This window comes from Chanos chanos, chromosome 7 (genome assembly GCF_902362185.1).
Source record: "Chanos chanos chromosome 7, fChaCha1.1, whole genome shotgun sequence".
NCBI lineage: Eukaryota > Metazoa > Chordata > Actinopteri > Gonorynchiformes > Chanidae > Chanos > Chanos chanos.
Window position 1 is genome coordinate 21,504,425 of NC_044501.1, and position 27,776 is coordinate 21,532,200.

The window sequence follows — 27,776 nt, forward strand, 5'->3', positions numbered from 1 at the left end:
GAAAACACTGTCTTTCCCTTCCCTCGTGAATCAAGGAGACACAGTTCTCTGTGAGGCAGAGTGAAACAAAAGAGCAAAGTGGTTTTCTTGGGACCCAGTGTGCTTATTGATTCAAAGAGAAAAGTTGAGAGAGAGAGAGAGAGAGAGAGAGAGAGAGAAGGTTGATATTGATATTGTTTCAAAGCTTGTGATAAAATGCTAAGACAGCAGTTAACATACCTGAAGTGTGCCTTTCTCAGAGCTGGGAAAATTAATACACATAAACATATTAACCCATAAAACCAAAACATCAGGAAAAAATCATTATTTTGATCATTATATTGATCTGAATTAGGCTCATATTCTCCTCAGTGTGGGAGGAATGATAGGGAATCATGAGCGCTGAAAATATGGTTAGTGACCCAACATTCATCCAATGCCAGGCTTAATGACCCCAGTCCTCTGCAGAGGTCACAGGTCAAACGTGTAAGCAGTTGGCCTTGTTCTATATGAATAACAGCAACAAAAAAGTTTTTTTCTTGATAATCATCTCTTTTGTTCCATTGTTCAAAAGATTAAATGATCAACAGAAATCCTTGGTATTCTTTTCTAGGGCCTTCCTACCTAAATTTTAATCCATTTTTTCACTTATTTGTTTTTTTTTTTTTTCTTTCTTTCTTTTTTTCCTCCATAGTTTTTGTTGTTTTGTTCTCGTTTTGACTTTCAATAATGCTTGAAAATTCATGTACAAGTCTGCTTGGAGAGAAAGACCAAGGAGTCACAGGTCTGTGGCTGTCTTCTCTGGAACACCTGAAGGGAAGGATGGAGGTGGCAGTCTAAGACACGTACCATATGATAAACTTCTGCTCCCCTCAGGCAATGCCACCAGATGATATTAGGAAGGTGGGGAGTTATAGGTACATAAGGCTGGGCAGAGAGGATAGATCCCCCCGCGCCACCCATCAGTCAAAACCTCCCCAGAAATATCCTGTACTTCAGCTCATGCTAAAAAAAAAAAAAAGGAAAAAAAAAAAAGAAAAACAGACACATAATCTTTTCCCCATTTAAGGTTCGCATCAATGGACAGGACTGTGAGTTTTTGTTTGTATTTTTCAGATGACCAACCCTCCTGCCAACTGTTTGCGATGGGTTGTGCAGAAACAGGCACTGGACTGGTCTCACTGGTGCTCTCTCTCTAGTCATCTACAAACATGTTTTGTAGCCCTCTCGATCGTTCACAGGCAGCTGTTCTCACTAGCGCCCCCTGCAGGCCGTCATACCCATTCCTGCACAGGGTGTTTGTAGTAGGTGACGTGTTGCTGCACTCCCTTGTTTTTAAACTGAAAGATGGTGTAGACCAGGACCAAGATGCACAGGGACAGGATGCACGGTATCACCACGGCTATGGCGTTGACCGTGCTCGGCACGTCGTTGATTGCGACCATGATGTCCACGTCATCGTGGGGGAGCTGGCGGTCTTTGTTTTTCTCCACCTCAGACTGGTCGCAGCCCATCCAGTCCTTCAGAATGGACTTGGGGTAGCCAGGTTCCACAGTCAGCTTCTGGTTGTCAAACTTCCAGTAATCCTTTCCCTTATAGAAGTAGGTATAAACTAGAGGGGAGAGATGAAAGACACAACTTTAGATACACAATATTATGTGTTTACAACTCTGAAGATATATATTTAGTCGGCAGTGAAACTGAAGAAACTCAAAATTTTTTAACTAAAGAAACTAATTTTTATGTCTTTCTATCCCCTTCAGTGGGTGGATTTATTTGTAATATCTATGCTCATGGGCCATTTATTCCCCTATGTAGCATATGCTTCATTTTTTAGAGAGATCTGCCTGTTAAACACTGACTTTGAGACTCTTGTTGTTGTTGTTGTTGTTGTTGTTGTTCAGTGACAGTTTTCAGAGACTACTACAATCCTGAGCAAATCTCAAATGAGCAACCAATAAAACTGAAATCTAGGTCACTGCTGTTTGATCCTCATTTTGTCCAATTTAACTTCCAGCAACAATTTCAGTTAATTTATTCCCAAATGAAACAGATAAATGAAATCAATACAAACCAACATAAATTAAAAAAAAAACAAAACACAGTGACACAGACACTAAACATTACACCTCCATTTCACCACCATCATAATATAGAAATAAACATTGGAATTGTACATATAAAAGACCTTAACTAAAACACAGTCAGGATATAAATGATTCTAGAGACCACGTTTTAAATTCATGAAAAAAGAGTTGGTTACATGGTGATGAAGAACACAGAGGTGTTGACTAAAACACTTATCAAAGAAAATATTTTCACGGCAAACTGACATGTATCGTGTGCTGCATGATTTCTTTCAGTCAAAATATGCATGCGCACATTCATATTCACTCACATGCCTTTGGCATGACTCAGGGACAATGCATATATGAATACTACTTAACTGTTATGCAATACACCGGAGAGACTGTATGCACTCTGCATACATAGACACACAGAGTTTCTCTCTCCATCTCTCTCTCTCTCTCTCTCTCTCTCTCTCTCTCTCTCTCACACACACACACACACACACACACACACAGTGAGCCTGAGTGCAGAGATGATGATTGATGATACGATAGCTACTTTTCTCCAATTCCATTAAAATGCTATGTCCAGACCCCCTGTCCCCACCACTCACCCCCACCCCTCGCACCCCAAAATAACTGTCTGACTGACCGAGAAATCATGAGCTACAGGCAAAACAAGCAAGTCAAATGAGCCGTGTGACCTCCTCAGCCTCCAGGTCCCCGTCTATTCATTTTCAGTGTGTTCAGAGCCTACAGTGCAATGTCAGCTACGAGGCTGTGACATGACTTGAAGAGGCGATGTGAGTTCCTCACTGAAGGACACTCTAGGGATGCAGGGCCCAGTCCTGTCATATTTTTTTTTGTCATGCTGCTACAGCACAAACAGTGGCCCTCCTTTGACCTGACAGGATTAACCCCTTAACCAATCCCAGTGCTTCTACTACAAACCCAAACCCAGTCTTACCGTCATGACACAACGCTGAAACGGCAACACACAGTTTACGGGTTAATGCTACTGTCTGTTCTCACAGTCACAGTTCTCCTTTTCTTCTTTCATTAATCTTACAGCGTTTAACCAGCACAACAGACATAGACTAAACATACAGATAACGTCATTTGATCTCCGGGCTCCTGCTCTTTCCCTTCTCTTTAAAGATGACTTTGTGACTTAGTTACGGGTATGAGTGTTTTTTAAGAACATAAAAATCACTCTTAGTGGCAATGTAACAGAGTATAAACTCGATTATTTAATACTGACCCATACATGTACAGACAGTGGAGGCTGGGCAATTGTGGTGTGAAATGAAAAACAGCTCTCAAATACCAGTGACCTTTGGATTTATTCCCTTGAAGAAAAGCCACTCAACCCCAGAGGGGTGCAACCTCTGACACAGAAAAAAGTCACTCAGGATACAAGCATCAGCTAAAGGAACATGTAAAGATGTTTTTATGGGTAAAACTGAACAGATAATGTGGTCTTCAGCACATCTGTGACATCACCTTACAACCAGAATCAGAACATCATCAGCTTTATAACCATATGCGTTGACTGATGTGCATTCATATGAAATTCTAGGAAATCAGGAGCATGAGTTGAAGCCCAATAACTTGGGAACTGCCAGTAGCCCAGCACTGTTCCAGAACAGCGTAACAACCGTGGACTCACTATGGATTACCCCCAAGTCAAAACAGTTTCCATCACAACAACATAATGATCACTGATCATTTATCAAGCAGTGATAACTGTGGGAAAGAACACAAATGTTCTGTTAACCACTTGAAAGTTACACAGTACTAAATGGCAATCTTACACTCCACGCATAACAACTCTCTAGATTATGCCACTGCTAGACAATAGACAAAAGATACCCACACTACACTCTACACTGCACAACATCTGTATACCACAACACTACCCAACTCTGCGCCAGTGTTTCTGAACCTTAACCTTAACTAAGCCCATGCCCGACATATTTACATAGCTGCTTACACTTACATACCTGATTCACTTACATACCTGATTCAACAGAGCAGCTAATTAGTAGCTAACTGGTCCTTGAACCTACGCTTGATTAAATTTTGCTTATTAAACTGGTGCTTCATTGATCACTTAGTTTGTTAGATTGATTCAGAGGATATTCTGATGACAAGGCTCCTCTCAGTGTGTGTGTGTGTGTGTGTGTGTGAGTGTGTGGTGTTGGTGGTGGTGGTGGGGGACGGGTTTGAAGGAGAGAAGATTCGGTAACAAAAAATTGATGTTTGTTAAATTCACATGAGCAAGTTAAGAGGAAGCTACCGCTCTGGGCTAGTAAGTAAGGAATAAAACAAAAAAACAAAAAACAATCATTCTAAATTTCATCAAATGGTAATTAATGTATCTGAAACTGCAGGGTTTAAACTCATTTTGGTTTTTATTTTTGCTGGTCAGAGCATCCCTCTCAAATGCTAAACCAAATACATGTCTACGTCGTCCACTGTTCAGAGGGAGCACAGAAAACCATGTACAACAGGAGATGATTCAGTCTAAGAGGGAGAAGCTGGACTCAGATATAGTTTGAGGAGATCCCATGTCTGTGTCACTCAGCTCTCAGTGATACAAAGACATTCAAGGCTAAAGCACTCATGACAAATCAGCTACCTGATATCAGTGGTCAAGACTGTAAAACAGAGACTCATAGCTACAGCCATTAATACTGACAGTGTTTCCCTACTGCATTCCCATATCCTCTACAGTGGAAACCACATGCAACTAAGTGGCACGATGGAAACGTGCCAATGAGTGACACCAAAGTGAAAATTCACTGCTAATAAAGTGTAAAAAAAAGTCTCTTGGTGAATTTGAATCATCTAAAATCCCATTCTGAATACAACAAATACCTCTGAGAGCACAAGTTACAGTTGTAACATGCTGTCACCCAGCTATAAAGTGTACAAGAAAAGCACAAAACACTTTAATGTCTGTGTATGTGGACATCTGGCACGAATCCTCTAATTTAGTCTATAGATGCTGTGGCTCTATTGAAGAGACTACAAAGTAATCAGTGGATATAGTCTTACAGACAATCAGCAGGTTCTCAGTAATGACGGAGAAGGGCATATAGAAACAAAAAAATGCTGATCTTTAAATAAATCGACGAAGAAGCTTTGAAGCTGTAATACAAATACAGCTGGAGTCGTGTGTGGACTGTAGATTATAGATTAAGAGGGTTTTGAAATTTGGTTACTCACATCCCTCTCTGCTGACAAATGCTCCTTGGGGTGCCTCAGGGATCCCCTTCCACACCGTGATGGGTTTGGGGTAACCAGGGTCAGCTGTCCGCTTCTCTTCGTTGTAGCGCCAGTACTGGTCTCCCTTGAAGAAGTAGGTCTTGCCTACTGGTTCCCAGCGCAGTGCAGTATCTATGCCATCCCGTGGCAGGCAGTTGCCCAGTTCCACCAGGCTGTGCGGGTACCCAGGCTCAGCAGTCACCTCTTTGAACACCCAATACTTATCACCTGGAGTTCAAACACAAACCAAAGAATTCAGTGTAATGGTCTTTTCTGACTTTTTTTTTTTTTTTTTCAGGGGTGTGAGGGTTGGCTTTATGTGCGTAAAATCAGAAGGACTTTCAACCCAACATGAATACACAGCCCGTGAGGAGTCGTCAAAGTAGGTAAAAAATAAACACCCTGTCAAAGTCCAATTTTACTTTTATATGAGAAAAAAATGTCTTCTAACTCTTTTTTTTTTTAAATAGTCCTCCACACATAGTTCTCGTGGCATTAGTCCTCTGTCAGTATGCCTTTGGAGTCTGCACAGCATGGCTGCAGAAGACACCGAACATGTTACATAAAGGATCTGGAAATAGCAAAGGTAGAATCTCCATGCATAATTTCATCAAATGCTTTTTTTTTTTTTTCTAATTCGCCATTTTGCCCATGACGCCAATCCTGTAAAGTCCCATCTTCGTTCTTTATCCTAATGTTTGTAACTTCAGTCTCACTCAGAACTCCATGATTCTGTAGTCTTTATATGATAAGGTGATCATGCTCTTCCCGCCACCTTTAAGGCATAACTGAGGACAGATAACAGACAGAAGTGAAACACAGAGCTGGCTTGATTGCTCCTCAGTGCTGTGTTACCATATCGTGACGCATATGCTTGCTCAGATAATGAGTATTTTGCAGGGGGGAAAAAATGGAAAAGCGTGGAAAAAAATGAACCCTAGAGAGAGGCCAACTGTGTCAAATCGCTGTCTATTAATAAAAGGGGAAAAAAATCTATTTTCTCTCTAAGGTAACTGTGAGGCATCTCCCTAGCCCTTTTCTGAAAGAGCCTCTGGGAGCAGGCAGATACTGACTATAAATATCCTCCATTCTGCACACACTCTCCACTGCAAAGCAGCATGAGGCTAATTTACTGAGAGGATGCAGGAGGTGGGGGGGGGGGGGGGGTGGAAGACACAGAAGGCATGGTAAGAGAGAAGGAATATAGAGTATGTGGAAGAGAGAGAGAGAGACAGAGAGCGAGAGATGGATTCATTGTATTCCTCAATGGAGTCATTGACAGTTGTCTGAGCAGTGAGATTCACAGGGAGGACTTGTGGGGGATAAACTCTGAGTTCTCCTGAGATTAGGCCTTGGCCAATCCACATTTCCTCTCCTATCCCTCACAGAGATGAGCACCCCAGCACTTTAACTATGCTTACAACCATTCAGGATTTCAAGAGTCAGTTTCCCTCTGGAAGCCATTCTTAGGTTTATTCATAGACATCAATAGGTTTGAAGGTGACTGGGGGGTCGGGCTGAACCAGTGTACATAATAGTTTGATAGTTTATAGTTTGACACCTAGCAATGGGCTCCAGTTAACAAAAGTGTATATTTAGCAAAGGAACCAATCATTTTCATTTCTTGGGGTGTCGTGAAGATATGATGATGAGATTTCAAATGCTTGTTTACTCAAAGATGACAATGTGAATTTGGGAATACCTTTAAAGAACACGAATTTGCCATCAGATCTCTCATAAGCAGCATCAATCCTGGGAGGCAGACCTTTCCAGAACTGTTCAATCTGCATGGGATACCCCTCCTGAACCTTATTGTTCCGCAGGCGCCAGAACCAGCGATCCTGACAGAGGTGGACACACAAACACACACACACAACACACACACACACACACACACAACACACACATACACACAGAAAGACTGGAAATCAGTATCCAAACTCATGACCATCGGACTAGAGTGAAAAAGTTGGACACGTTCATCTGCCATTAGCCCTCACTGATAGCAAGCATCATATACACATGTGCGCGCGCGCGCGCACACACACACACACACACACACACACACACAAGTTGCAGACATTTTTGTTGAATTTTCAGTATTGCATGTGATGTAGATTTGTGCGAGTGTGACTATTATAAGGGCAGGTCCCTGGAAGATGAAAGTTCTCTGATTTGATTTGGTCTGATGAAGCAGTCTCTCCACAGTAGAAAAAACCCTCATCAGGACATCAAGTGACCTTTGCAGACATTTAAAGACACGATCAAAGACCTCCAGTTGAATTTGTCAATGTGAACCTCCCCTCAAATGCACACACAGATACTGTCTAACTGGACCAATTCGGCTACATTCCAATTTAACATATAATATACATATGACACATTTAAATATATGCATATTTTTCCTCTAACAAAGGCTTTTTTCTCTGCATGTGTAAAGCAAATGTCAACACAGAGGGGTAATGAACCCAACTACAAAGGCTTTATCAAAGATTAATAAGTTGGTTATAACCTACTGCAATTCATACATATTGAAACACTTCTATTTTCCCAAACACATTCCATGTTCGCCCTACAATAACATAAACAATGTTCATCTTTATCAATATAATAATTACACCATTAAAAACAACTATTATCTTAACAAGTAACACTCATAACCATGTGATCATATATTCATGCCTGCATTCATGCATGTTCACATAACTTATGCCACATATTCCTGGGATAACTATTAATACAAATTTTAATCATTGGTTTTTGAACCTCTTGAAGACTGTTGGTGAGCTATTTGTAATCAGTAGAGACAAGGTTTCAAAAAGCATCTGTTACGGACTATCATTGGAAAACGAGGTTTACCTTGAAAACAAACATCTCCCGTCTGAAGAAGGCCACGGTGTTGAAGTTGCCATCGCAGATATTGGGCTTCCCATTGCCAGGTGAGGAAGGGCGGTCACCAGAGGGAGGGCGAGGTGGGCGTGACTGACGGTCATGTTTCCTCTCAGAGGTGGAGTGGGTACGGCGGACGGGGAGGGTTGGCAGCGGCCTGGTGGGCTCTAACATGGCTGTCGGAACACCTGGAACAAAGGTATGTGTTGGTTCAGTCATCCATTCGTTCATTACCTCCATCTGTCATTTCATTTGCACATCCATCCATTCATCCATTCATTTGCAAATCCATCCATCCCTCTGCACATCCATCCATCCATCCATCCATCCATCATTATTCTGTATTCTCCTATCGATTCTGTCACCCATCCAACGAAACATCTAACAGGCCAACCGTACATCCACCGTTCTTTTCACTAATCCATCCATCCGTCCATCAATCTGTCCATCAGTCATACATAAATAATTCTATCCTTTAATAGGAACCCGGTGGTCTGAATAAAATCTGCCAGTCTTAGGAGCAAGTAGGTTTGTGCTCTTAGCTAATGTATTTGTTTTGATCCCGGTCTAAGAACAGGCTTAGCCCTGTACAAGACATAACACACTGCACATACTGCTGGTGAACTCACTCCAGCCCAGGGGTAACCTGAGGCTCTGAGCTTGGATTTCCATTTAAATGGAGCATATTTATGTTGGCCTACAGCTAAAACAGAGCCCTGGGCTTAAGCCCATCTTCACACTAACATTCAATTCTATAAAACCAAAGCTTCTTCTTCTTCCCTTAAAGTGTTGATGCCTGTGTGCTCTCAATCTTACAATCACTGCTGGTAAACATCTACACTAGGACTAATATTTTTCAACCATTCACACACTTTCTTCTGAAGTCTTTAAAGAATCTGCTAAAAGGAAACCACCGCAAGCCAAGAATGAAATATCCTCTCGTCTGTTTGTGGACTTGCTGTCGCTGTTCAAATGCTATGACAATATCACAAACCATTTACCAGCTAACTAGATAAGGTCAGCATTATCATCCAATTTACCGTATATTTTCTGGATTCCCTGTAGATCGTCCAGAGGCAGTTTGAAGTTGTGCGTCTCCATGTACTGATAGAAGGGAGCCATTATAGCGCTGGGGTCATTAGAGTGCTCTAGCCCTAAAGCATGGCCAAGCTCATGCACTGCCACCAGGAAAAGGTCATTTCCTGAAAAGTCAAAGGTCAGAAGGTCATGAAATACTGAAAAGTTGATTCTTTGACATGTATTGTGGCAAGACATTGCTGTAAGGATGAATATTGATGTTACGGATTTACAGTGTTGCTTTAAGAATGAAATATGTTTTGTCAGTGATTATATTATACATTGGCAAGATCGATTTTCCAATTGTCAAATGATGTCAGATGGATGCTCAACACAGAGAGAGGGCCGGGGGGTTGGGGGGAGGGGTGAACCCTGTACTTTGAATATGCTATGGACATATTAAGAATAAGGGAGACAGAGAGATCCTATTTACAATCAGTGTTTGACAATTCATCAACTGTGTTGTCAGGACACAAATATTGCTGTCTAGTTTGTCTTCATACCTCCTCTATCTCTCTATGTCTGAGTTTAAAGCTCAATTTTTCCATCTCTGCCTCAGCTTTCTCACATGACCCCCATCCATTTTCCTCTTCCTGCTCTATCCTTTTCTCTTTTTTTGACAGTAAAGAGGTGAGGTACATATCACCAGTTATGGCTCACCACATTATTAAATTGTATCAAACCTTCTGAACATCTCTAACTCACCTTTCACACACTCTCTCTTTCCATCCCTCACTCTTCCTTCCTCAAGCCATCTCTCCAGTTCTTGAAAGAACAAAAATGAAGCAATATCTACTGCTTGATTCCAACACTTAAATGAATGAAATATAACTGAAATGAAGGAGCTGGCTATGAGGGGTGTAAATAAAATAATTAGAGTGTACACAGGTCCAGGTCCACTTGGGCAAAAACAAAAAGGGAGTGTGTTGGCAAGTGCGTGTTTCTGTGTGTGTGTGTGTGTGTGTGTGTGTGTGTGTGTGTGTGTGTGTGTGTGTGTGTGTACACGTGTGTACACGTGAGCAGATTACAGATCCCCCAGTCTGCACAGTGTGTTCTTGAACTGCTGACTCTGCCGACTGTAAACTGAGATAACACTTTATACATGCTCCATATGCGACCAGCGTTGACACTAATGAATTCCTCTGATTTACTCCGTAAACTTCCCAAATCCCAGCTCATTCCACTCGAATTGGAGTTTTGAGGTCACACACGCACAAATAAAGAGAGAGATAGCTCTTTCCTCTGCTCTACTCTCTATCCCTTTCCTGTCTTTTTCTCCTCTCTCCCCTCCCATGGACCCTGCACTGTTTCCTCCTCTTCTCTCTGTTGCTGTGCTGAGCTGTGTCCCCAGAGGAGCTCCTTCAGAGTTCTCTCAGGTTTATACCTTCAGCTTGACTCTTCAGTCTCTCTGATCACTCTCTCTCTCTCACTCTCTCTTTTGCACACAGTCTCTCTCCAATTAGTTGACTCTCTCTCTCTCTCTCTCTCTCTCTCGCTCTCTTTGTGTCTGTTTACTTGTCTGTCTGTCTAATTCTATCTGTCTTGCTCTCTCTCTTTCAATCTCTGTCTGTTTTAGTCTGTCTCTCTATCTCTCTGACACAGACTTCTCTTCACCATGCATCTACCCATACCTTTGTCTGGGACAAAGCCAAGGAAACATTTACCTAAGTAGAGGCTGGTCATGTTTTTGCTTATGGAAATATTTCTTTAGAGCTATTCCCCTGTAAATGGAATTAAATCCCTGCTCTTGGCCTAGAGTTCCCTTTCAACTGTCGATGGATTTGTGATTACGTGTGAGCACTCATTACGATTCAGTCGATGACTGATCAAAGACTAACTCATCAATGGCCCGGGCTGAATGAAGGAATGTTACTGAGTGTTGAAATTCATCAAGTAACTTCAAAGGCTGGTTTCACACCGTAGAAGTTTCTAGAAGCACTCAATCTTAACAGTGAGTTTAGTGTTTTTCTCTGACTATTGTTGTATCATGTGGACCATATTTCTCTCACCCAATACCTTAGAGGCCTTTTTATGCTGAAAATGTTGAGTAGGGAAAAAAACACATTTTCGAAATGTTGTACAACTACAGGGTAATGCAATTATGGAAAGCTTTTTAACAAATAGGATCCTCAGATCTGTTTGTCAAGATTTTCAAGTCTGTTTGACGTAGGCATTTTATACTGATTTTAACACCACAGTATCACTGTGAGAGTCCTCTGAATTTGAATTTCTCTTCCCAGACATGACAAGTGTCGCTGGTTCCTCTCTCTACTTTAACTGACCAAATTTTAAATAAATCAGAAATCTCAAAAATGACAGGGTCTTAACTGCATTCTACTCAAACACATCTCTCACCATCGTGGTTGGCACTGCCCAGCGTCCAGGGTTCATCGGAATCGAAGTGCGTGTCCCCGCCAATGCCCGGCCCTGGAAAGTAGGCATGGGCTAAGAAGCCTCCCTCGCCATCGAACGGGGAACTGTCACCGTGGAAACCGGAAGCAAAGAAAATCATGATGTCCGCTTCCTTGCCCTCGTTCTTGATCTCGGAGTAAGCCACCTCCTGAAAGGTCAACGGGGTCACTGCCTGCCATACATCGAACGCCTGGCGGATTGCCCTCTGTGTGTCCTTCTCACCGACCTTAGGGGTGAAGTTATGTATGCTAAAGAAAGAAAGAAAGAAAGAAAGAAAGAAAGAACAAAAAACCCAGAAAGAAAGAAAGAAAGAAAGAAAAGGATGCTATGTTAGGTGATGCAGAAAATTTCGTTGGATAAAGCAGCAAATCCTTGCTAAAGTTTTGACACGGTGGACTTGTTCCGACCTTCATAATTCTCTGTGATCAAACTAAAACAAAAAGCTTTGTACAGTAGGGAAAGAAAAGGCGTCTGCTCCATAAGCCACCTAAGGACCATAAACCATGAGAGGCCACAGTGTTCTCAGACTGCTATCAAAACCTAGCACTGTATTCCAGAAAGATTTCACGCTTTAGTTCCACATTCTTACCCTCTCTCAACTGTTCAACTTCAGAAATACTGGACTTCACCAAAATACAACTTATTTTGCTGTAAATGGGACATGACTCTGATATGACCATGTTATTTCTTTATTAATATTGCTATGTGATACAAAAAAACAAACAAACAAAACAAAACCACCTCTCAGAGACCCACATGGCAGTTTTAAACACATTTTGAAGCCAACATCTGAATTAAATTATATCCAAATATACAGAGGTTGTACATTATTGTAGGATGATAGAGCTCACAAGGTATCTAATTGTTATTTTTTTTCATGTTTGTATAGGTAAAATAGCTAATTAAAGCTACTTAGTCACAGAATATCTTACAAGCCTTAATGGACACAGACAGAAATGACTCAGTGATTCACCCATAAAACATCTGACTATTCCGACTCCACGCGGTCACCAACACTAGTGTTCAAACACGTGCCGCTGAGTTGATACGCAGCCTGATTCTGTTACATAAGAATTAATCTGCATAAAAAAATTGTTCTGAGAATGTGGGGCAAAAGGCAGATGAGGAGAATCACCTATAGCAATGACAGATGGCTGCTTCTTAACCCATAACCGCTGGCTGCCAAATGCTGAGAACTGACTAAGATTAAGCCGAGTGACTCCAGATCTATGAAAACACAACTAACTAGTTAGTGGCTAGACAGCGAGACTCAGGTGAAACCTCTGAGACTGAAGAGTAGATATACTTTTTTTTCTTTCTCAGTATATGGATCAAATCACTTTCATAAGGTGCTAATATCTAATTTATAACACAATGATAAAAGTTCAGCTGTATGTTTTTTTACATATATGAATACTGCTCTGGGTTTCAAAAAAAAAAAAAAAAAAGAAAAAAAAAAGGATTTTAAGAGCAGATGATAACCCCTTCAGTGAAGCAGATATCAACAATGATGTAGACAATGTAAAGAAAAGAATGCACACTCTTTAAAGACGAAGAACCCACAGAAGCCTACATCCCTGCAGTAAGTAAGAGAGGTTTAATCAGGCGAGGCGACAGGGGAGAACAGCAGCAGGCATGCTTTCTCCCTCTCCCCCCACCTCCCCTCCCTCTCCTCTCTCCCTCAGAGCCTCTCTTTCTCCCTCCTCTCTCCCGCCCTGATGTACTCTGACAGTTCTCAAAGATCACATCAGATTCACCAACCCAGACACACTAAATATAGACCTGGCAACAGTGCGATAGGAGAGCTACGTACACTTAAAGTTACAGCCCCACTCTCTAAAACCACAACAACAACTACCCAAAAAAGGATAGAGGGATGAAAATGCACTCTCCCTTCCTCCATCACCTGAGCCCAGACAGTCTGTTACGTCTTATGTCTGTTCCTTAAAACCCCATACAAACATTAGCTATTTTTCGCTGCTCTTGGGACAAGTGTATGGAGGAGAGTGCTTCTGCATCATTGACTGAGTGAAGCGTGTATCAAAACATATCATATCTAATATGCAAGAAATAAATAAACAAAGAGGTCAAAATAAAATGGCAACATTTGTATGAAACATTTGTAAATTGAAGCTGGTGTTCTGAGCTCTGTGAATGAGCTGACCTAGCCATAGTCAGAGGCCTTGCTGACTTACTACTGCTATAGACAAAGCCATGATGTTCAGTCAGTAATCAAGATGTCAAAAAAGGTCAAACATAACTAAACAGAACCAAGTTAAAGAAAGTCAAAGAAATGAGTTAAACACAACTAAGTGTACTAGGTTGATAATGGATTTATTGGGTTCTGTAGTCTCATGTCTGAATCTGAATAATATTTTTTGTTTCAAATCAACAGAAGGAGATAGTGTACTAACTCAATACATTCACTGCTAATCATCATATTGCTGGTTAATATTGCGTTCTGAGCATGTAAACCAAAGTATCAAAACCAACTCTTGATAAAAGAAAGAAATCAGAACAATTTGGAGGTCATTGTGACCAGAGAAGCATCATAAAAATAAACAAATGTTTTCTTTACCTGTATGAGATTTTCTTGTCTCTCCATTTCTGACCAGTGAGAGCATAGCGTTTATTCCGCCGCCGTCGGCTTATGTGGGGATGATCAGGGACTCCACACCGCGGCTTCCTCATCCACCTTACGACAAACACAACATACAATTGCTAACCTCTTATAGCAGTATGACATGTTAAAACATACGATGACAGTATTTAAATGGTATTAGAGGGAAACATAAGGGCCGCAGTAGTGCGTGTGATGTAAAATGATATGGAAGGTGACTGACTCGATGGTGGTCTGGTCAAGCACTCCTGTCACAGGAATGCCGTAGAACCGCTGCATGGCAGCGACCGCTGACTGCATGGCCTTCTCCGACCGTAGGTCTGACGTCCGGATGTCGTGGGGAAGCAGGTAGCCATAGTTCTTCAACCACGTCTGAGAAACAGAGAGAGAGAGGGAGAGAGAACTTTATACTGAAAGTATAAAGTCAAAGTTGACGAAAGTATAAAGTTGACATAGATCCCAAACTTCAAATTTCATGAGTTCATGAGTCTCTCAGACTACTGTCAATAGCACCAGTGAAATGAATTTACTAGTACTAGTATTAGTGCAATTTACAAAAATCAGCTTTACAATAGCACAATAGAGTGAGGACCAGGAGGGAAACAACAAACAAACAAACAAATGCATACATAAATAGATATATACATACACACAGACATACATATACACACACCCTCATACATACATACATACATACATACATACATACATACATACGTACGCACGTATGTACACACACATCCATGCACATACAAAAACACACACACACACACACACACACACACACACACACACGCACACACACACACGTTCATTATGAAACTGTAGCCTAAATAACACTAAAAACAGGAGCAGCTGTCAGAATTACTGTTATGCATTTACCCAACTCACACTGACTGATCTTCATCCACACACCTTATGCAGGGATTACTGTACTACAGACATTCCCTTTTATAATATAACATAAGACAAAACTGCCTCTGAATCGCATGTCAGGCAGCATAAATGCCAAACAGCATGTCAGTAGACAGCCAAAGCCTCAGAATGTCCAACCGCAAAATGCTGCTCATCTCCACATCAGCAAATCAATGTTTACCTCTCCCCTCAGAGGGGACTAGAGACCCCCTTTTCATGCACTGACTTCACACACAGTGGCCCTTCCATAACTTAGTTCATTGCAAAGTCCATTTTTGCACATAAATATTTTAATGGCAGAGGATCTGGAAACCTCCATGGGTTCTCCACAGGGAGACAGAAGCTTCTTTACCTCAGAGGGCTGAAAGAGGAGCAGAACGCCGACCAGAAAGCGAACGCATCGTTATTAAAATCACTGTTTACCAGCAAATGGATGCCATTTTACAGATTACGTACAACTGACTCATTTCTGACAGCACTGTACTACATCAATTAACCAGCTCATTGTGGTTTTATAGATGATACTGGTTTCAGCACATGACGCACTCAAACAACTAAGCAGTATCATATTTCCTTAATCGGTACATCACAACAAAATGTTTCGGGCAAAAAAAAAATCGATTGGCCCATTTTGTTGCAATAAACGGCATACAAAAGCTAGCAACAAGCTTGTCTACGCCACAACCAATCTGAGCGTCTCCTTAATCTTGCAAAGCGAACGTAACGGAAGACCTTTGGAAGCACACCGAGAGGCAGCAGCTGTTTACTACTCAGGGGAAATCACTGCATTAAATGATTCAGTGACACTGTTACACAATCATTACTACAGCATCATTAAAGCCCAAGACAAAAGAGAGAGAGAAAGAGAGAGAGAGAGAGAGAGAGAGAGAGAGAGAGAAAACAAATCCAGCCTAAACACAACCAGATGATACATTACTCATTTATTCACTGTTCTGGAGTATAGGACAAAAGAATTTACAAGCTTTTTTTAACCCTTTGTTTACCCTTTGTCCACATGTGAGAAGCCAAGGCTCTGTGTTTCAATACAAAGACCAAATGGCTACATTTTCCCGCCTTTTTTATGAAACCAACTAGGTGCTCTCCCATTTATTTTTGTACTTAAAGTGGTTTGTGAAATGATTAATGCTGGGATTACGTGCTGGCTGGCAGGCTGCTGGGTGCACTGCCAGCTGCAGTGTCTCTCTACAAACAGAGTGCCATTATTCTTGGCTGAACAGGAAAAGCTGGCCTAGTTTCCAGGTGCTACCACAGCAGAGACAGACCGTGCGAGACAGAAGATTATGAGCTTTGAGTACTTTTGGCAACACCATCATTTTAGATGGGTCTTTGACAGACAGGTTTTATTTATTTATTTATTTTTAAAGAACAAATTTGACACCCTTCAAATGTATTTTCATAGAGGTTGAAGCTGTTGCTTCTGAAATTACACAGTCCTGAAATTTGACCTTGGTTTTCCTCCATATGTAGCTTCAGCACCTCCCTGCATGTGCTATGGAGTAATCTGTGCCCACTATATGGAATTCTGAATGGTTTCACAAGATCACCATACAATGTCATACTGTCAAACATCACATGCGCTTTTGATTTTCTCACGTTAATCTCCAACCGTCCAACAATGAACGATGAGATGAAGCAGTATCTCAAATACACACGCCCTTCTGTGATCCATAACATGCTCAGCCAACTAAGCCAACATACCATTCAATATTTTCTCACACAAGTGTGTTTCAATGTTTTGTTAAAATTTCCATCTCATAGCACTACTGTATACTGCTGCCACGAGCCCAGAGAGTGCTGCAGAAGGAAGGGCCTCATGCCCTCTACAGCGTTCACTAATTGATCTCTCAGCTGGAGAAGGACTTCCTACATCTCTTCTGTCCATATCCCTCTTTCCCTTCCCCTTTCTCCTCTTCCCCCCTGCGTGTCTTTGGCTCAGGCATATGCAAACACACACACACACACACACACTCCACACCTGAGCAGCTATGCCAGAACGATTTCAGCTGTCAAGGGCAGACAGAAATCTGCCGCATGGCAAACTTTCAAAATATCACTTCTCCAAATGTTTTCACACTCCTATGAACTGCTCACATCTGCTGAGAAACAAACTAGAAGTATCATCATCTTAATTCATAGCACTGGAGCAAGCTGTGTCTTAATCCAATAACATGGGGAGCAGAATAACCGGAGAAGAACGTCTTTGCTGACTCTGAGTTAAGGACGCAGTCAGGGGAGCTATCTGGGGTCAGGACTCCACCTGCACTGTGAGTCGTGCATTAAACCGCTGACGCGACACCTCCCACGGCAGCAAACGAGGAGTGTGAGATCAAGTGAACTCTAATGACACGTATATTAAACTTAATAACTCATGACTCATTCGCTGATGATGTAATGCGTGCAGATAAACCTTCAGTATCATGGCTCCATAGGCAGTTTTGCCTCAGGGCATGTAACTCCAGGTCCTATATAAACCATAGCATTTTACACAGTCTATGATGAGGTAAATAAATACTCCAGAACTAATCCTGACAGCCTGCTTAATGTTACCCCAACGTTAATATAACATTATTATAAACGATGCGACACAGAGGATCCATGTGAGTCTGCTCTGTAGGGAATAAGCCAAACAAGACAGACGCATGAGCCTCTCCAAAAGTGCAGTATTCAGCAGGTGACTTCCGTGAGGGTCGCAGATCAACAAGGAGGTCGGTTGTGGGGTGGGGGGGTGGCATCATGTGTTTGCCAATCAATCGGCGTAGAAGCCATGACTTCACGTCTAGCGTCTCATGTTTCACAGACAGAAGGAGAGGGACCACACAGCTCATCACCACAATAATCAATATGTACCAGAATACAGATGATGTAAGGCAAGCCCCTCCCCCCACCCAGCCCACTGCCAGGCAATGACAGCCCTACCACTCTGTGTAAGCAGACTGAACACAAGCTGCCAAACAGAAGGCTCACAGCCCAACCAAGGTAATACAGAGAAAGATAGAATGTGAGAAGAGAGAAAACGTTTAGCAAGAGAGGGAGAGAATGATAGAGCGAGAGGGAGAGAGAGAGAGAGAGAGAGAGAGAGGGAGAGAGAGAGAGGGAAAGAGTATGAAAGACAATGAAAGAGAGAGATACATACGAAATAAATCAATGGGAGAACAAGAGCAAAGGCAAAACCGAAACAAGGAAACAACAGAGACAGAGAGAGGAAGAGAACAAAAGCGAGGGAGAAAGATAGAGAGAGAGGGAGAGAGAGAGAGAAGACCGTGGTGGGAGGGGGCGTACAGTATGAGGATGATGGGGGGAAGGGAGTACAGTGTGTGTGGAGACTGAGGGAGAGACTTTCAGCAGAAGCTCAGACAAAGGGAGAGCGGCCAATGTGCTTCTAATCCGTTGGTGTAGTATAACGAAGATCCTGAACACACCAATACTGAACACAAACCACAATATACATCTTTAGTCCAGTCATAACACTAGTATTAACCACTGCAACAACATCATCTACAATTACAATCAACGTCATCATTATGACAATGGCTAATTTTAACAGCAGTACTCATTGAGATGGCAGGCTGGAAGGCAGTATGCAGTGACGGTTAAAAACCTTTGCAGGATCTCACAGTGGGATCATAACAAAGAAGGAAACACTATAGGGACAGTGTCCAGTGTAACAAGCAAGAATGTGTCTTGTGATTATGTGAAAATTAAGCTGGCAACATAGACCAAAGGAACACAAATCGTGTCTCTTCACTCATGGATCTCAGTATGTGTCCAGAGGGTCTGTGGGGGGGAATTTTTTTTTTTTTGCAATGACATTTAATTTTAAGACATCAGTTCAAATTTGAATTCTGCCTTTAGCGATTTGGGTCTCATAACCACCTCACTCTCTGCTGACTATCAGTCAAATTTATCCCATCCACTGAAAAACAATCAAACAAAGAAAGAAAACAACTGCCAGTTAGTGAAAACTATAACACAAATGATTGGTTCTGCCAGTGCCTCATTGCAGATAAACTAGTCATGTATATTCATGAAGTTTTGAATGGATTTTGGGGTACTTTGTGCTCCAATTTCCTCACATTTTCAAAGCCTCACATTGACACTGACAGTGAAAAATATGGACAGTTTTCTCTCAGGCCGACATACCTCAACAAGCAGGACCAAGAAGAGCCAGATGCAACAAGAAACAGTGTCAAGAAAATCCTCTGAATTCTGCTGCATGAAAAATGTAATGGATGACCTAATCATGCTCTGCATTTACAGGTCTCATTAAACCAGGAATTGACTCTTTGATACACAGTAACACCCATCCTTTGGACAAAAGGGCAGGATACATTCCTCTGCTGAGTGTAATGTATGAGTGAGGGTACTGTGTCATAAGTGGGCTCTAGGACGCTAACCATAACAATTACGTTTTCCACACTGATGTGTGATATTTCTTGGTCTGTTGTCTTTAAAAAACCTCTTTTGTATTTATCTCACTTCAAAATATCTCAAAAGCCTTTTGTCCCGCTCTCTCTCTCTCTCTCTCTGTCTCTCTCTCTGTGTGTGTCTGTCTGTAATATTGTTTTATGTTGCCAGCTACATCGGACTACATCAGAATTGGTCTGTTGTCTTCAAACCTCTTTTGTATTTATCTCACTTCAAAATATCTCAAAAGCCCTCTCTCTCTCTCTCTGTGCGTGTGTGTGTCTGTCTGTCTGTCTTCTGTAATATTGTTTTATGTTGCTAGCTATATTGGACTACATCAGAATTGGAGTTAACTTGTAGGCCTATAAGGTGAGCCACTGAGGACAGTGTAGACAGGTAGATAGCTACCTAGTTACACTAACAAGAACTGCTCACCAGATAACTAGCAGAGAGAGGCAAAACAATTTTTTTTTATGTTTGAATCATTAAGAGATAATCTATAGCCTGAAAGGGCTGCCATGAGTCATATTAAATATTAAAACATAAAAATACAGGAGATGGAACTTGGCAAACAAAGCACTGAAACTGAAGCTATACCCCTGGGACATGACGTATTACAATAACATTTGACCAAACACAATAGCTGGTCTTAAGCCTATATAAAAGCATGTCTTTTTTGTGTTTAGAGATCAGAAACTGTCTGCAAATGCATCACAAGCATAACTTCACAAACTACATTTTAACAAAATAAACACTGATATTTCCTCTTTAATAAAAGGTAGAAATTCTTTTTTTTAAATCTAGTTTCTCTCTCTCATTTAATCTCTTGCTCTGTTCTGTGTTTCTCCACATGATTCCTTGAAGAGACATATTCAGGGCGAATTACACTTTTGGAGGAAGCAACTATGTCAGCCTTCCTTAATTTAGTTCACTGCTTTCACTGTGTGTAGCTGTACTGAGCTGGACAAGAGATCTCTATTTCAGATTCAGATCTCAAGGATATTGTTACTCTCCAAAGTTAAGGACCTCCCCACAGAAAAATGTACACAAATTCTCAAATAATATTCAAATAAACAAACCGTCTTCGGAAAAAAAGATACAACTCTACATACAATTAAGCATTAATTAGAAAAAGAATCAGAAGATGGGAAGAATGATGTAAGAGCACCTGAACTAGTGAACAAAGCAGCGATGATAATGCCAAAGACAAAAACAATACTGCTGTTTTTATCTTAACATAAGTCCATGCGTTCCAGATTCAGTCAGACTGATACATCTCCCCAACACACCAACGGTGCATGTTACTCTCCTAAACACACAAAGAGTGTGTGTTATTCTTCCAAACAAACCAGCAATGTGTGTTGTTCTCCCCAACACACTAAGAGTGTGTATTACTCTCCCAACACACCAACAATGTGTGTTATTCTCTACTCAACACACCAACAGCGTGTGATCACCTCCCAACACACCAGGAGTGTGTGTTCTTCTCTACTCAGCATAGCCTTCTCCTGGGGCCCAAGAGAATTCTCAGGCAAAGCAAAGGCTGTGCAAAGCACCAGCTAAAAAAAGGAAGAGGGGGAAAAAATAAATAACTTACAGTTTGCTACTGTATATAGGGCAGCCATTTAAATATTACACAAGCCTCAGTGGAGTCATAGGGTTCATTTCCCTTCCTGTTCGCTTCCTTCACGCTGATCTTACCTGTCTCAAAGTGAAGCTCTACACTGATTCTGTATAATTACACAGACTATAGGTTTTCTTCTAGATTTATGTAACAACATGAATTCTACATTTGTTCAGATACAAGGGATATCTATGAGCATAACACCCAGTAGCACTGAGAATTGTTCTGGTTACCATGTACACCTTGATCAAATCCTGGAAGACTTCACGTTGTACTCTGGGCAGAATCTGAGGGAGTTTACACATTATTTTTAATGAGCTCTTTTGTACATGGTCAGAAGCATCTGCCAAATGGTTAAATGTAATCGTAAACTGTACCACTGCACAATTTAGTGTTTTTTGTATTTTGTTTGTTTTGATTTTGTTTTGTTTGTTCGTTTTGTCTGCTGTTCTCTGGGGGGTATTCCAGAAAGCGGGTTTAGTGATAACTCAGAGTTAGTTAACTCAAAATAAGTACTAAACCTGCTAGGAGAAGAGACCTATGGTTCATTCTCCTAGTGAAACAAAGCCATAGGACTCCTCTATTAGGAGGTTTACTACTTGGTCTAGGTTAACAAACTCTGAGTTTTCACTAAACCCGCTTTCTGGAATACCCCCCAGATCGCTAGTGACAACTACGATTTCTGTGGAAAACATCAGTGAGTAGGCTCAGTGAGTAATCCACACTGAAGCATGTTCAAATCAAAGGTAGCTTCAGTCTTCAACAATCGCTGAAAATATGTTCACACATTTTCCTTTAAAGCTAAGCCTTGTCACATTGACCCCTTTCAAAGTGTCTGTGTAAAGGCATTAGTTTGACAGAGACAGACGTCACTGATTCCTCCTTAATTACTGTGAGATTAACATATCCTCTCAAACACAAGCCCAGATGCTGCAAACACTGTTAAATACAAAAGCATTCAGAGAGAATTAGTCGAGAATCTAGTCTTACCACTGTTTAATGATTCTAATTCCACCACGCTGTTTAAACCAGTGGCATGCTTGCGTGTAATGACCAGTAAATTCTATAGGGATTTTACAGGCCAAAATACAAAACAAACCCATTAACCAAAAAAACAAAAAAACCAAAAAACAAAACCCCTTTAACCAACAATCCAAATGTAATGCTAAGAAAAGTCCTTGGGCCTTGTATGCTCGAAGTCAAATTGATACACTATAAAAACTTGCATCAGATTCTAAACTAAACTAAGAGCATTCTGAAAAAATGACTTATCATCTCCATGGTAACAGGAGACATCCACTCAGACACACATGCATGCATACATTGTAGTAGTGCGTTTACTATACTGTCGAAAACATTGGAGTTACACTGCTGGAGAATGGAATTTAGGTAATCTGACTCTAACATGGAGAAGCCTGAATGGCCATCTCAAAGCAAATCCTCAACCAATGCATTAACAGAAAATAACTGCCGATCGTTCATATTCCGGTCTGACAAACTGTTGTGGCTTTCAGTACTCGTGTGGCTAAAATTAGTTGTCAGATGAAGCTGCCGGTTGCCTGCTCTCCCAGGCACATCTACTCTAATCCTGTGCGACAGCCTGGTTTGGGTTTGGCTGTTCTGTAGGCATCCTAACACTCTGTGACACAAACAAGAAGAATCATTTATCATGTATTCACTCATTTTGGTGGGAATTTACGGAGACAGTTTATGGAAGACTGTTTATGGAAGTTTTTTTCTCAGTCACTCACTTCATTTACTCACAACCTCCCACACACCTGCCCACCTAAAAATCAATTCATTTCTTAATCCAACCCAAACAAACCATATTAGAACTGCAAAAGTTTTCACAGAGCTTTGTTTAGTGTTGATGAACATTAGCTAAAAGCTTTTGAAGAATAAGTGTTAATGAGTCACGTTTTTTCAGTGTCTGTCATTGGTCAACTGTCTTAATCTGACTGTAACAAAACTGGCCAAGATTTGGCCATTAATCAAACCAAAGAAGATGTTTTGCTTCTTGACCATTGTGTTGCAGAAAAAACCCAGAAATTAAAAGTGGTGGTTGAAGGTGCCAGATAGTGTCATCTTATTGATGAGAGAAAAAAAAGTCCCTAACAAGCTAACAACCTCATGTCAATCATCGATTAAAACAGATGTCACTTTATGACAGCATTTCGCGGACAGAGCTGTCGCTCCTAAACCCTAAACGTTATATCAAGTAAGGCAGACCAGACAGCTCTGAGAGACCAAAGAATAGACAGCATTGTGACTTTCCCTTCCCATTTAGCATTTATGTTTAAAAAAGCCATACTCACAAGAGCCTAAGGCTAAAACCACACTCCTGCCAAATCATGATTGACTAGATATCAGTAATTACTATAACCATCACAATCACCATACCTAGGTTAAACACACCATACGAGCTAACAGAAATCCAAGAGTTTCTTGGGTTTCTCAGTTTCTTATCCTTGACCAATCATTTTTCAGCTTTCTGAGTTTCTATACCTCATTATTACCACATTATTACAAAGCTGAATAAAGTGTGTTCCTGTTACATAGGCCTAACTCGTCCCCTCACAGTCTTATCTGAAAATCAGAAGAGAAACTGTGAGAGTATTAAATGCCTTGGTGTGGTTTGCACAGTATACTCTTATTTATTAAGCCCAGTCATGGGGACATCTTAAGAAAGGTGGTCTGTCTGAACTCAGTCTACTCTGATGCATGCACCGTAGTCCCAAATCTGTTAACAAAGCACATCTCTATTCCAAAGCTACAACCAAAATCTGTTTATCTGTTTGTGCTTGCAACATGAGTCATGAGACTGTTGTTAGACGTCCATGTGTTACCTCTATGGGAACTAAGCCAAACAAGGGGGGAAAAAAGAAGACAACACACTCACACAACCAACAATGTTAACAGTCATCATCATCATCATCATCATCATCATCATCATCGTGAGCATCACCATCAGCAGCAGCATCTTCCTCTTCCTCTTCTTCTTCTTCTTCTTCTTCTTTGTCCTCAGTCACATCCTTGACTTTCAGTTAAAGGAGCACAGATGGCTATTTGTGGTTCAGCAATCAAACTGACACATTTGAGTCAAGTCTGTTTTTCCAGACTCTACATTCCCTCTATTAACAGCATGCTTCACCTCAACTAACATCTCCGCAAACCCATCTGAGGTTCACGCTGTGCCAAACGAGAATATCAGAGCACAAAGCCTTCCTGAATGATAACAAACTACCACTCATTTATCTGAAAAGGAGCAACAACAACATCAACAATAAAAATATTAATAAGGATAATAAAGACCTTACAACTTGAAAGCACAGGGCTTGTGTCCCTACTCAGAAAAACTGACAGTAATTACTGGATTCAAAACACCTTATACACATCCATAACCTCAGATGATCTTTTGGCTCAGTTTGTTTTGTTCACCTCTGTATTAAGAACACTGGCATCAAAATTTAAACCTATGCGTGTCTCCTAATTAAAGTCAACGGCCCTACCCACACATCCATATTTAACAAGAACACAGACAAATGGGTTGACAGTTCTTTATCTGAGGGATGAATTTATCATTCGATCTGAAAAAGCCTTGTCTAGCTATGGGTTTATATATATATATATATATATATATATATATATATATATATATATATATATATATATATATATATATTATATTGCTGTTTAGAAAAAAACAGAGAGTGAGAGAAAGAGAGAATACATCATAGCTGCTTAAAAAGCAAGGCATAAGTGCTACGGCATCCTGCAACAGAACATTGGTTAATTACTCTTGACTTTATATGTACCGATCAAATAAACATTCAGTGAAATTACATTTGGTATATCAGGCACAGGAAAACAAACCTGTGACTGGGATACACTGGTGAGGCCCAAATTATGACTGTACTGATAACAAGCCACAACCAAAAACAACATTAGTTGAACTACAGATGGTTTGAACTGTGTCACAGCCTGGCTGTGTTTTCAATGTGTGTCCCTCCAAAAAGGTAAATATTTCCTCCCCCAAAACAGTGTGAAGATGAGAATTAATGAAATGAGGTAAAAAAAAAAAAAAAAAAAAAAAAAAAAAAAACCAAAACAAAAACCTTGCTCTCAGAACAAAAATCAACAACCATCAAGATGACAGGAAAAAGAAATGTAGCCTAACTGTAACATGTCAACAGCATTAGAGAGAAAAGAAAAACCAAACAAACAATGTTTCAACTCAGGAACAGTAAAACTGGCTGGAACTGGAGCTAGACCTGCCAAGACCAGCAGTAAGACAACTCTCCTTTGTCTGAAGATAGACTGTTGTCATAACAATGAGCCAAGCGCTGAAATATTGTGCTTTCTGTAAAACTAAACGTCACCGATAATCAGTCAGAGATAATGATCTAATGTCTTTAAGTATTTTAAATGGAAGACAGAGTTATCCCGTGTGACTAACAGATATTGAGTAAAAATAGAACTCAGAGGCATAAAAGACGTTTATGCCTTTGTCCATATCCAGTCAAACTGTACAGCCTGCTCTCAGACATCAAAGGAAAAGAATGTGGGAAACAGGGCGATGGAGAATAGCATTACTAACAGATATCATGTCATAAGGGTTATGCTTTTGTCTTTGCAAAGCTTGAGAAAACGTCCCCCTGCCAAAATGTCGCCTCATACACAGCAACACTCACGGTCAGTACAATACTACAAAAGATGCGTCTTTAACTGCAAACGCAGCTAAATGTGTTCATTATAACCTAAGCAGCCAGGCGCTCTCGTTCACGTCTATTACAAATCAGTATAGGGCACTGGGATGGAACAGTACGTGTCACCAGTTTCCCCCCTACTCAAACACATCCCTGCCATTTCGATAAATTATGGAGGACGCTAAATTTGGAACCTGAAAAAAAAGATTGGATTCTTTGTTCTACACACATGAAAGCAAGAGCGCAACCTCTCACTTCTGATTTCCAAGAGATATTTTTTTTTACCTTGTTTAAAGTGATAAAATGAGATAAAACGATCAAGACGACCATTATTACTGTTTAGTGGACAATGTTTACATTTTATTGGGAGCTTGCAGAATAACGGTTTATGCTTGGGTCGATGAATCCGGATATAAGCAGGTCCATCGTGTATTTCCTATGTATTTCCTGGGCAACATCAGCTTGCCTATTTCTAAAAATAACAAACGTCAACAAAATGTGACAGTCTGATGTTAAGGACAGCGGAATATAATCAGTGTATAACCTAGATACTTGGATATAGCCTACATGAAATGCGCAATAAAATTATCCTGCTTGTCGGTACCGACAAAGCATCCTCTAAGTGCAATTAATGCACTGAAATTACTGTAGATTCCGCTCCAGTGCCGGACAAGTGTTAAAATGACTATCAACACTAACTACCAAATTACATAAACTACAACAATTACAAACAAATAGGCAGTGCAATCAATGACGTTTAATGCGTGTAAACGATCTGAAATGTTATTGTTTCGGTTCCGTAGCCTAGCTACACAGCCAAGTATGGCTGAACTGTTAACATCACAATACAATTTAAGACCTCATTTTTTGACATAAGCGATTAATAACCCAACAAAAGTCTCAATCGCCACGTGAAACACAAGCGTTGTAGCCTGTTGTTTATCTGTTCTTATTTATTTATTTATTTTTCAAAGTCATTATTTATTTATTTAGTCGTACCGTTTGGTAGTACGTCGTAAGGTTTGGTCTATTCTTTCTTTGATATCCTTGTTCGCAAGCACAAAAATGAACAAACGCATGTAAGAATAGATCTGCACTAGAACGCAGAGCGGTGTGCAGTTGAATGGTTGTACCTCGCATGTCCCTGGGAAGGAATGGATCTCGGAGGGATGCTGACACGTTAAAGAAATCGATTGTATTTCTTTGCTTTCAGCGATTCTGACCTACCTCAACGATGAAGGTCTTCTCTTCTCCACAGACGGATACGACCCAGAACAAAATGTGAAAATAACAAGTTTTCCAACAAAAACCTGGGAGCCCAGCTTTTCTCCCCTTCGCTCCCACCCCCGCCATGACTGTCCCCCAATTCCCCCCTCAGTACCCCTTTGAATTTCCAGTCTTGTGTCCTGTGCTCAGTCTTAATTCCGTTGAAGAATGAGTTTCTTTTATTTTTGGTTTTCCTCTAGCTCGCTGTCAGCACCGCAGAACAACGGTTAAACGATGGGAGACATTGCGCAGACTCGGTGATTAAAGCAGAACGCCAAGGACAGGCTCCGCACCTTCGCGCTGCCGAAGCATCAGAGACTGAGCGCGGAATGCAGTGTACCCAACTGACAGACTCCGCGCGCGCAGCCCCACGATGCCACACTTGAATAGCGCTGCCACAGGCTCCACAGCTAAATACTTAATAATATAACTGGATAGCATTGCGTTGGGAGAGTAACCTAGTAGGCCATCAGTCTCCACTGCGCAAATGCAGCTGTTAATTCATTAATGGTAGACTGATATAC

The 27,776-nt window shown here is 41.0% G+C and overlaps 1 protein-coding gene across 1 annotated transcript; it reads right to left on the reverse strand.

Annotated features, from left to right (window-relative positions):
• Nucleotides 1-1,253: 1,253 nt before the first annotated feature.
• On the reverse strand, nucleotides 1,254-27,339 carry mmp24 (matrix metallopeptidase 24). Its single transcript, XM_030780035.1, has 9 exons — nucleotides 27,214-27,339; nucleotides 14,540-14,688; nucleotides 14,275-14,391; nucleotides 11,640-11,944; nucleotides 9,248-9,409; nucleotides 8,178-8,395; nucleotides 7,021-7,159; nucleotides 5,280-5,546; nucleotides 1,254-1,591 (listed from the first exon to the last, which is right to left on the reverse strand). Exons 1-9 carry the CDS (start codon nucleotides 27,337-27,339, stop codon nucleotides 1,254-1,256), a joined length of 1,821 nt encoding a protein of 606 aa, XP_030635895.1.
• Between the last annotated feature and the right edge of the window lie 437 nt (nucleotides 27,340-27,776).

Bases quoted from the DNA above. Each gene is read 5' to 3' on its own strand.
- mmp24 (XM_030780035.1), bottom strand. From the start codon at position 27,339: ATGGCGGGGGTGGGAGCGAAGGGGAGAAAAGCTGGGCTCCCAGGTTTT. The intron at 9,410-11,639 runs GTGAGAGATGTG...TTGACTTTTCAG, and splicing joins GGGCAGTGCCAACCACGATG to GAAATGACCTTTTCCTGGTG. The intron at 5,547-7,020 runs GTATTCCCAAAT...TTTGAACTCCAG, and splicing joins CAAATTCGTGTTCTTTAAAG to GTGATAAGTATTGGGTGTTC.